The sequence below is a fragment of the Onthophagus taurus genome, chromosome 6 (assembly GCF_036711975.1).
Source record: "Onthophagus taurus isolate NC chromosome 6, IU_Otau_3.0, whole genome shotgun sequence".
NCBI classification, from domain to species: Eukaryota; Metazoa; Arthropoda; class Insecta; order Coleoptera; family Scarabaeidae; genus Onthophagus; species Onthophagus taurus.
The window spans coordinates 7,483,718-7,495,690 of NC_091971.1; the positions used below are offsets into that span (position 1 = coordinate 7,483,718).

Below are 11,973 nucleotides of genomic sequence, written 5' to 3' on the forward strand. Positions count from 1 at the left end.
AGTTTAATTTCGAATCGATATCGAAGACTTTAGTTCGTTCATTCTCCTTGACGAGTAGCATCTTAATCAGGGATCCAGGTACGGTTCGAAACTTGAGGACAAACTGCCAGAATTCAATGATTACAGGCTTCGGTCGGTGAATAGTGCGGAAATTCATCAGTTTCGAACATCCGGAGACGCAGTTGGCTGCCTGGTAATTAAGAGTTACACGGCGTGTATAAATTAAGGGGCGCACGAAAGTGGGGCGTATGTCGCGCATAGGATCGTGGTGCGGTTCGCAATATTAATTACAGCCGTATAAGGACATCCCTTCCTGTACAGGGGCCACCACTACGGAGAAGCGAACAATGTTTATAGTCAATCCAATTACGAAAGACGTTTACATGTCGCCATATGCGTATCTAAACCTGGTACTAAGAACTGAAGGTACTTTTTTTTAATCCTACAAATTAAGATATCAATATGAAATAAGAAGCATTAGCGAGCAATAACAAGCACGAATAGAAACTCATTCTTTTATTTGTTCAAATTAAAAAAAAAATGTGGGGTGCATGTTGCACATAGAATCGTGGTGCAGTTTGCAATATTAATTACACCCATACAAGGAGATCCGTGCTGTACTGGGGCCACCACTACGGAGAAACGAACAATGTTTATAGTCAATCCAATTACGAGAGACGTTTGCACGTCGCCACATGCGTATCTGAGCCTGATCTTCGGCATGTGTGCGGTCCTGCTAAGGACACACCTTAATTTACAGTCTTCTTGACGCTCGCTTTTGTCTACACAAACCCTCGGTCTTCCTTCATTCGTGGGTGAAAAGATAATTGACACCGGCTAAGTTACAGACCCGAGGGAGTGCGAAGGATTGATTACAGGATGGATTTCCAATGTCGATCGTCGATTTTTAACTAATAATAGACTGCGGCAAGACATTCTTTAAGCACATAAATCTTATCCGAATTAATTACGATCAACCCCTACAGTTTATACATTACATTTATTTAAAGACAAAAATCTTTTCTAAATTGGTTAATTTAACTCAAACTTGTTTTTTTCTACACACGCAAGATTTAATTAGCTAATTGGGGTTTCTTCCAGACCAGCGGAGATGAGCGCGAGGGTAAAGTGTTATCGCATCCCAATCGCCCACGAAATTAAAGACGCGTTGTTCTCCTTTGGGGAAAACCACGGTTCTAGCACCTCGTTTAGAACTCGCCATGGCTTTCGTGACTTGCCAACTTAATTAGTCTCTATTTTTGAACGTGGTACGTGACGTAATTAGAAATGCGGTATCGCTTGCTTGTAGTTTTGATTGCGTTAGTTATTCTTTCCGTCTCTTTTTAAATCGAAACGGATGCAGAGCGATTTCTTTTACTTCAGTCTTAATTACCACGACCTCTTCAGCCAGTAGCATTGAAAATTAAACCATTGCCTCTAAAATGGTAATGAGCGCAATTAACTGAACATGCACTTTATTATCGTCATTGCTTTCGTGATTCAATTCGCTTTGAAACGCGAATTATTATTTTTAATATAATTAATAATAACCTAAATGATAACATGAGATATATGGATAAAATCCAAAGTTATTTGGAATTTGTGTGCCTCAAAGTTTGAACTGGAGTGTGCCAGGGAGCCGAATTTAATTCGTTCCACGGGGATTAGCGGCGACTCGGCCTTTGAAGTGGAAAACTCGATGATTTAATTCGAATTGTTTGTAAAAGTAGCCGCCCAGTTGCGGATTAGGCCGGAATTGAATACGTACACGTTACAGTTGTTAACGGATTGAATAACAGCGTCCCATTTTTGTTCTTCTTTCTTCTACCCGAATGGATTTTGTCGACGACCTCGATACTTTTGCTACACGTAATAGCAGGATTCCTTTCCGCACGATTCGATTAAGCTGGTTTCCACGCTGTTCTAATGGAATCGTAAAGATGGATTAAAAGTGTACCAATAGCTTTTTTTATTTCTTTTTATGTTCAAAATCCAACAAAGGCACACACACCACACAATAATAGAAAACGCCTATAAATCACCGATTAATGTTTAACGACTTGGAAGGTTCACTATATTTTTTTAATGTTGGTAAAAGGAAAAAAGATTGATTTATTTTAAGGCAGACATAAATTTTATTAATTTTAATTTTAAGGTCTATTATAATCTTAAATAGACACTAAAGGATTTTGAAGCATTTAACACATTGAGGCAACCGAATAGATCCGACGTTTAAAAATAAAATAACCTCGTTAAACGTCAGTTAAAATGGGCAATAAAATTTCGACGAAATTGTCAATAAAAGTATTTAAGATGACTCGTAAATTTTACTAGGACAATTTCATGGTGTCACATTTTCAGCTACACTTACCGTTAACTAAAGTCTAGAGCAGCGAATCGCAATCATTGTTTCGAATTGACATTCAAAACAATGAAAGCCGATAACCGTTGATATGATTTGTTTACTACCCAGCGAATTCTGAGTTACTCGGGGATTCCCTCCAAAATAACCTCCAACGGGTTTCGCTCTGACACGTCACGTTTCCAATATTATATTCTGAGAATGAGTAAGCAAAGCACATTTTTTGTTTATATTCCAACGAAGAATATTCAACACACTGAGTTGACAGCTCCCGACGATACAACTGAACCGACGATCCCATTAAGAAGAAAGAGAAAAGTGGAGGAGGTTGTTGATAAATATCAAGATAAATATATTAATTTCGGCTCTACGTGTCTACAAGAAGATAATATTGATTTACTACAATGTATACAATACATTGTCGAACTGTACTAGCAAACTCATCTATAAAATCTAATAAACTTTTAAGACATCATGTTGACTACAAAGATAAATCACCAGAATTTTTAAAAGAAAACTTAAGGAATTGAACGCGAATAAATCAAGTTTGACTAAATATGTTGGAAATACTTGAAACGTTATTAAGTAGCATTGAATATTGTTACGACGAAAAATGCGTGTAATATAAGAGAAGTACTAATATAAAACCATCTTTCAAGGAAGTTTGTGGAGAAATGTTTGGAGAAAAATATGCTGTGCAAATTAATGACATTCCTATGTCTGCTGAAACAGTTAGCAGACGAGTACTTGGCATTTTAAATAACCTGGAATTACAACTAATTGATTAATTGGAAGAATCACCATATTATGCCTTACAGTTATTGATAGCATACGTAAGATGTATTGATTTTGAGTTGGAGGACATGAAAGAACAACAATTCTACATTAGATCTTACTAAGTTTTTGATGCCATTAATTGAAACATTGAGACCAAAGACAGATATGATCGATTTAAGTTTCATTTTCAATAACTGTAATTATCCGCTCTTTTAACTTCTTATGGGTTACATTAAGATTTTATTGATATTTTTGGGCAGTGAGGATTCTTTTATTAATTTAAAAGTAATTGAGGTATTAAGATGATCCTTTTCATTCGCCTCTGCATATGCATTTATGATAAGTTATTTATTAGTAGTTACCTGAACTTTGAGATAAGTTGAAGATTTAGTTGAAAACCTTGATAAGAACCAGAAGTAGAATCTGTAAATATTTGCTGTACTAATACTAGTTATGTGGATGAATAATATTTTTCAAAATATTTCGAATATTTTCTCGACGATGTTTTATGCCAAAATAATCTTTTGATTGTTACGCTTAAGTTGAAACGTAAGAACCGTTGAACGGGTAAATTCCTGGAGATTCTATGCCGATATTGGCCGACGACAGTGGGCCGGATTGCGATAAATAGCGCGGTACGAGATTAGAATTCCGTAGAAGGCGAACGCGCCGTAAAGCGGCAACGCAAACTGAAAACTTTCTTCCAAGAAAGGGAGATAATTCTCGCGTCATTAGCTGCTAATTTATCGCGGTCCTCGACTCGGCGTAATTACGGAACTTGAGAATTTTATCGTCCACGACGGATAAGCGTTCGTCCGTGTTGCGACTTTTACCGCGTTGATAACGGACGAATTTATTTTGCGTGTAATTATTTACGCTAATCGTTAACGATAAGGACGGGGCCAAAAATAACGTAATGCGGAAAAAGAACCAACTTTAATAGTAAATCGATGACCTCGATCAACAATTTAAATATTTTTATTTTAATGTGATGGGGCAAAAGAGCACGCGATACATCCATACCATAATTTCAATCATTAATTAAATTGTGCTATTGCGAAAGTTCAAAGCTAGCTCACTTCCAGTGTAATTTTATACATATTTCAAAGTCAAAGGAGCCCTTTATTTTAAAGCCCCTTTCGTTTACAGTTAGTTAAATTAAAGATTAAATTATTCTATAGAAGGGTGGTTCTTTTTTTCTGGATGGTATATCTTTGATTAAAGGGAATCGGAAAGAAATTAATATATTTCGATATAAAGTGCGAAAGAAAACGAAGGAGAGGAAATACATAAAATCTTTATTTCGCTTCTTCGAAGCGGAGTACGTTGCCGTCTGGTCCATAAACCATGTATGTAAAGGTCGTGCAACTTCGGTTGGAATTGGACATAACGGTCCGGCAACAACGAAAGATTTAATATTGGTTGGAAAGTTTTCGCTCTTTGTCGCCTCTCTGTTTTTGTCGAAAACTTTTTCTATGATCCCCACTTGATAATTAAATCGCGTGTTTCCTCGTCAGGGGAGCTATAAATTCGGAAAGAGTTGTTCCTCTTCTAACAAATTATACCGACTTTCGCTAAACCTACATCTTCCTGGCCCCAACGATAATTGTTGTGTTCGGACGACGGTTTTACGAGCCCGGCAGGAAATCTACCGAGTTAGTTTTACGAATAATTTTTTTTTTTCGAAGTAAATTAAACATTCTCTAACTGAAACCTTAAACCAACATTACGAGAATATAAAAACGACCTTTTACTGAGTTTCACCAGCCGTTTTCCGCTTTAACGATGTGAAAACACACATGGGCGTCTCGTGAATAACCGCGCAGACGGCAACCGTCCCATTTTATAATCCCACTTTCCCATAAACCCCAACCCCCGGGACGAGGTTCTAATTCCCGGGAATTAGGAACTCTCCTACCGGTGTCCCTTAATAAGGAAACTGGTTGTTAACCCGGCGCGAACATGTGGGACGCATTTATCGTCGTGTCGTTAATATCAACGCCTCTTATGTCTTCTCTTCCTTATATGGAAAGAGAAGATATGGGCGAAGTTGCGATAGCCACGATGGTGTTTAACGAAGAACATTGCGTTTCAGGACCGTCACGTAACCAACGCGGACCGTGAACCGGAAGTGGACTCCAGCCAGGACTACCAACTGCTTCTCGGCTACGAGAACAGCACCCACACCGTTCTGCGATTCAGGAGGCAGTTAGACACATGCGATCACCACGATATACCGATAACGGTAAGTTGTTTCTTGTTCTTTCTTCCTCCTCCTTCACCTTGTAGAATTCTGGTCGTCTTCGTGTTCGTCGGTACCGGTTACTCGGTTCGACCCCGATTCAGCCTCCAAGCAGATGGTGCGTTTAAAAATAATTATTATTAAGTCACGAACTGCGGAGAAGAATTTTAACGCATTTTTTTCTTAATCCGTTATTGATTTTTCATTTATACCCTAATTAAAGCAATCAAAAAACGAGAACCTGTGTAGACCATCTAATCCACGAGGTCACTATTTTCACGGGTTCCGGTCTTGGCTTATTCGATTTAACTTCCAAACACGGGCACAGGATTGCTCCTAATTAGAGTTTGCGCCCAGTTGAGATTGTTCTAATGAGTGTTGTTTGCGTTGGAACGTCGTTTTGTACCGCTCTCGCCATGTAGTAATAGTTTGAAGACAAATATTTATTCGTGGTAAATCCGTGATTTACGTGGTTATTATCGATTACGTAGTGGCGACCGTAAAGGTATATATCAGCCAACTCCGTGTCAACAACAAGTATTAGTAATTTGCTATACTAGGATACGAATCAATACGATATAAAAATCGTCGGTTAGACCATGATAAATTTGGTGTAGCTATTAACGTCAAACGATTTAGGGGTATATTTAAGATGCCAGTAACCCCTTCAAGCATCTGCTTTTCTAAAAGGGAAGGCCAAAAAGAAATGGAGGCGTCTCCAAAAAGATAAAAGAAATAAGGAAAGGCACCAGTTGCCGAGTGGAATATCTTGTTGCTTAGTCATTCCCTTCCGGTGACAAATGACCGTAGGAGCGCCGGCGACGTCGCCCTCACGGAATGTAAACATTTCGGACGCGACTCAGCTTTTAACACTTTCGATAAAAAGCGTCGTGGCGCAAATCCCGAAACGTAGATATCATCGCAATTACGGTATCGTGCCGTTTGGACGTTTTAATGGAACGCGTTATTCATTTTCATGGCGCGACGGTCGGTATAACTCATCGCGAATTATGTTAATGGCCCTAACCATAAATTATTGCAATTTTACGGGATGCATATTAATTAAAATCGCCAACACACTCCGTGGTATTATTAAATTTTGGAAATCACTATAAATTATCTTTGCTGATGTATAAAATAATCTCATACAATTCGTTTTATAAATTCAATAATCTCACCAGTTTTCATATTGACATAAACCTGATCAACATTGTAATGAAGCATCATTTGAGTTGATACAATGCTGAATGCTGAATCCCGTTTGTTCCCATTTTAAATAAATATACCGAAAAATTCGATTTCCAAAAACTATCAAAAATATAAACAAAATAAACAATAACAAAATGTATAAACAAAACTAAAATGGAACAATTTTAAAAGCAAATGTGGTGTAACGTATCCCGGGCACTCTCTTCTATAAACTAAAACAATAAATAATGTTATTTATTAACGAATTATAGCCGCAATAATCAATAAATGATTTCAATATTTTAATATTACTACTTCACAACAAATTTTGGCTGCAATAATATTATATAACTTTTTAGTATCTCTACAAATTCTTGTCTTCGTTATTTATCGATCGCAGCCGTTGTAGAGCACGTGGTGAACCTCTGACAAAGAACGGGTGAAGTGTGTCCTAAGCTTTGACAACACGCCGGTTTCAGCACAGAACAGCGACATCTCTGACGTCTGTTTCCCGCGTTTCGAAGTTAATTAAAGTTGACTCTGGGCGATATGAATAAATAACGCCATCCTCGCGACCTAAATAATTAAACCGTATATACAAGTTCTTAACATTAACGGAAACGACGAGGCCGCCACCGCGGGACACTTCTTGCACGCGTACGCAGTTAAGACGTATTTCACATGTGCATTTCGTATTCAGACAGCGTTGAGGCCGTAACGTGGCTTTGCGACATAGGTAGACGTCTTGGGCTCTCAAGGAACAATGGAACCAGCACCACGCCCCTTTTTTGATTTAAGCGTCTACGCCTGTCAAGGGGTATACACGTTCCGCGTGGGTGTAAGTTTAATGCGTTTTACCGCTCTCTTAAGACGTATTATTAATTACCTCCGCCGTAGTCGGCCTGTGTGTGTGTGTGAATGATCGTGCGAAAGGAACGATATAATGTTCTTACGTGTTTCGTTTAAACGAGGCAAAGAGTGCACGGGGTAGAACCCTCTTGCTTGATTTCAAGCGGTTAATTGTTAATTACCACTTAAAGTAAAGGTGCTTTATTGTACTTTCTTAATTATTAAAATGAATCGAAACCGTATTCGTAAAAGTAACGCAGCATCCTAATGGATTGTATTGTTATTCCGTGATTGTCTCAAGGAACCAGTAAAGCGCGCGAATGCCCACGGGTGACATAGCGGAAATATTTTAACAGTGACCCTTTTTATTTTCCAGAACGACACGATGCGAATACTGTGGGCTTTCCACCAGCAAGAACCTATTGGAGGCGCTGTCGCTCCTGGTTCTTTACCCGACCGGGGTCTCGAATCCCGTGGGATTCAATCTCTGTACCTAGTCCAGCGAGCCGATCAAGACGCCCCAAGTCCCGAAGAAAAGGTGCATGTCTGGGAGATTACTAACAAGGATGTTCCGACTCCCGCTCCGGGTGACACTTTGTACTGGTGTAGGGTGGTGAGATTGCCTCCTTTGGCGGACAGACATCATTTAATTAGAGTAAGTATTGCTTTGAGCTTCTTTAACATTGATTGTGTATAAAGCTAAAATACCAAGTTCAAAGAGAGGCTTTTTCTGTCGTTTACGCAAACATTACTGTTATGTACCTACCTACGAACTTTATTTATTTTATCTTCAAGTCTCAAGGGACATCCAACGATGTAGTTTGCCCTTTTGATTTGATGACAAGTAACTTAGATAAACAGAGGGATGACAAATTATTCACCCTGGGTTTAATAAATTCCACCCCTATATTTTATTTTTAATTCCAGTATGAACCCTTACAAGAAACGGGAGGATTCGGTGGACTTCAACATGTTGTTCTTTATGAATGTCAAGATACCTCATCTGTTCATGTTTTGGCGGATAGCTCAGGTCGTCAATGTTTCGATGCCAGCGTACAACCATTAGCTTGTAGTACAGTTGTAGCCAGTTGGGCGAAGGGTTCAGAGGGGTTTAGCTTTCCACCAGAAACGGGATATCCCCTAGAATCGAGATTCTATCTTTTAGAAACACATTACGTTAGTCCAACAGATGGCACATTGGGAAATTTAGATGGATCGGGTCTTCGATTATATTATACACCCACACTTAGACGCCACGAAGCTGGAGTTATATCAATAGGTAAGTTAAGCGCTACATATGAGAAAATAAAAATGAATTAAATAGAATTAGATCATTGCTCGTTGGAGAAATCAAAGTGTAGTGGCTTTGATGTAGTTCTAACGCTTAAACTTCGTTCAAGTCTCGACAAGCCGCCACCAGTGGACGGTTAGCCAGAATCGTCGAAGTTCAAGTGTCTGGTTAACTATTCCAGTTGAATTCAAATATCCAGTGACAGCGGATTTAATTAAACCTTGAGTCCTGTTTATCGCGTAACCGGGGCTTAATTAAGGCGATGCCACGACGGCCGTTTCCCTCTAAAATGATTTGTTCTTTGTAGGAATGGACCCAAACTGGCGACACATCATCCCACCTGGACAACACCGCGTCATTTCTTCCGGACACTGTGTTCCGGAGTGCACAAAACAGGCATTTCCCGGTGGCGGGATCAATATGTTTGCAGTGGTGATGAAGACCCACAGAATAGGACGGCAGGTCTCGTTGAAACACGTTCGGGGTGGTACTGAACAGGCACCGATCGCATCGGACGATAACTTGGACTCTGACTATCAGGAATATAGGCGGTTAGGAGCCCCAGTCAGGATTCTCCCTGGGGATCACTTGATAGCAGAATGTACGTACAACAGTTCCGGGAGGCCGGCCATTACCCTCGGAGGTTACACGAACCGACAGGAAACCTGTCTCGTCATGGGTTTGTACTATCCCAGACAGCGAAACTTGACGTCTTGCCATAGTTTACCCAGTTTACCGACAGTTCTACATTCGCTGGGTATCCAGGAATTAATACCGTAAGTTTCAATTTAATTCTATAACCAAATTAGCTTTAATACATTGTGGCTTTCATTCCATGTTCATAACAATTGTCGTTTTAATATTGCAGTGGTTCTAACCCTGTCCGAATAGCTGCACCACCGGAATTGGCGGGTATGACTTTGGAGTCGAGACTCGTATCATACGACTGGGACAATCACTTCCACAATTTCCAAGAAGCTACCATGAAGGGGTCCTTTAAGCCCATCTGCCGGACGGCGCAATCGAAATTGTTACCGGTAAGTTGGGACTTATACTTAATACCCGGGGTTCTTGGGAAGTTCGAAATTTGCGATGGGAATGTTCTCGGTTTTCCCATTTCGTCACCATCGGAAAATAATGGTTCTTAATTTCAAAACCTTTCAACAATGATAATATCATTTCATTTGGATTTCTTTGAATATTGAAACTGTCTTTTTGGAACAGTTATTATATGCATACCTTGTCTTTTCTTAATGATAAGTCGAGAATACTCTCTCATTAGTATAAATGCTTTTGTTTAAATAAAAAGGAAGTTAGTTTGAAAATTATTATCCGATTTGGTTGAAATTTTGTGTAGAGGGAGGGTTCTTTTCCACCACCCACGTTGGAGGAAGTGCTCCAGAATTCAATTAATGTAATCGAGTTTCAAAGCGATTATCGACACCCAAACGGTTCGAATCCGACCTCTCTCGCTGGCTTCGCCTCTAGCATCTTTCTACAGTTTTACTGTTCATTTCCATCGACGAACGTCGCACACAGAGGTGTGTTTTGAAATATTTGAAAAGTTTTCTCGAAGTAATTTGCTCGATTAGAGTTTCCTTTGAGAAACACAAGTTCTCCTATAAAGACAGAACCCCGCGGATAGAAGATTCGCAACGTTCTTCCGTCATTTTGTGTAATTTAACAAGGGGGGGGTGTTAGTTAGTAAGAGATAATGTGCTTGGGCCTTAATTAGTTCAGTTTTGGTAATTACACCAAGCTGGACTCATGCCCGCACAACATGGAGTAATTTCTTCTTCAAATATAGCCAGCCTCTCGACGCAGATGGTACAAAGCATACGTAATCGCCTTAAGTAAAGAGATTGTTAAACTGGCCCCCGAGCGCGTATTAATATGCAAGTCGGGGATTAGGCGAGCAAAGCAGGGCCAACAACCGTGGCCGTTTCTACGATAACTTTTTCCCAAAGTTCCCCCCAAGCCGAAAACTGCGATTACGCCAAGCTGTCGGCGATGGTTGCAGTTTTTGGTGCCGAATTTACGGTCCCTAATTCCAGTAATTGCTTGTTACAGGGTACGGACTCCCTCGAATCCCATTATCCGAACATCACGCGCCCTTACGTTCGGAGCAACGCCGATCAATGCAGTTACCGAAGGTATAGTACTGAAGGTTGGCCCGGAGGAACACCTATATTGGAGCTAGATGGTAACCATATAGAAGGTGCGGCTAGAAGTAAAGTGTCGAGAAGTTCAAGTCCTTCGGAGGAATCTTTAGGATTAAGCAGACAAAATGCATCTGGTGCGGATAACGTTCGCGTAACGAACTATATTTATGTGTTTCTTGTGTTACTCATTTTTGCCATCATTCGTTGAACTGTGATAACTTTGTGAACTTAAAACATTAAAAAAAAACTTCTTGTGAATGTGTACATTTTAGTCGGAGACTCGTTTTCATCTTTTATTGATATAATTTACTGGTGGCCTGCTGTGAAGATAATCAATCAAGAAAGAAGATAAAAGAAAGAATTATCAAAAAAAAAATATATTGTCAGATTGAATTAAAGTCGAATCCGTTTTTATATGGTTATTACTATAGCGTGTATCAAGGACACACTTTTAAAATAATAACAATTAATAAAATACGGAATTAGTGCTTTCCTCAGAAATGAAGACAACTAAAGACCCACATTTAGTGATTTTCATTTGTTGTTTTCTGGTGTTAGTGGCTCAAAGAGGAAATCACCCGTGCAAACCACCCTAACATAACACATTACGTAATTGTTGGGGTCGTTTTGGTATTCCTCGTTTGCGCCGCCGTCTGAAGCTGTGATGCAAGTAGATTAAGCACATAGGTACGTGTTCTGTTCCTCTTCTGTATCTACGTATTTATAGCGTTTCCGTTCGCTGTTGTTAGAGGTATCCCATTGTATAATGCCCCTTTGTCATTAAAAACCATTGTAAGTATCATGACGACGTGTATATGAAGAAATGTGTATAAGTGTGAATAAAATTATTTTTTTCTCTAATTTATAGTCTCGACTGGTGCTATACTCTGTAATTTCATTTTCTCGTATCTTTTCCTTTATCGTCGTTTATAAAACTGAGCTGATTATTTATTATTATGTATTATTGACTGTTTGTTAGACGAGGATTCCTGTACAGTGTAGATACTTGTGTAATATATTTTATAAAATAAATATCCGTAATAAATATCTAGTAATAAATTGGGGGTTTTTTATTTAAAATCACGATTATAATGTATTCACG

The 11,973-nt window shown here is 39.2% G+C and overlaps 1 protein-coding gene across 2 annotated transcripts in view; it reads left to right on the forward strand.

The window, feature by feature from the left end:
* LOC111428028 (DBH like monooxygenase olf413) overlaps window positions 1-11,225 on the forward strand; it is a 32,344-nt gene extending 21,119 nt beyond the window's left edge. For both annotated transcript variants that reach the window (XM_023063423.2, XM_023063422.2), the window contains exons 3-8: window positions 5,235-5,384; window positions 7,795-8,073; window positions 8,346-8,697; window positions 9,017-9,485; window positions 9,578-9,746; window positions 10,780-11,225. In XM_023063423.2, coding sequence (XP_022919191.2) covers window positions 5,235-5,384; window positions 7,795-8,073; window positions 8,346-8,697; window positions 9,017-9,485; window positions 9,578-9,746; window positions 10,780-11,079 — 1,719 coding nt within the window. In that variant the 3' untranslated portion in view covers window positions 11,080-11,225. The remainder of the gene's footprint in view (window positions 1-5,234; window positions 5,385-7,794; window positions 8,074-8,345; window positions 8,698-9,016; window positions 9,486-9,577; window positions 9,747-10,779) is intronic.
* Window positions 11,226-11,973: the final 748 nt, after the last annotated feature.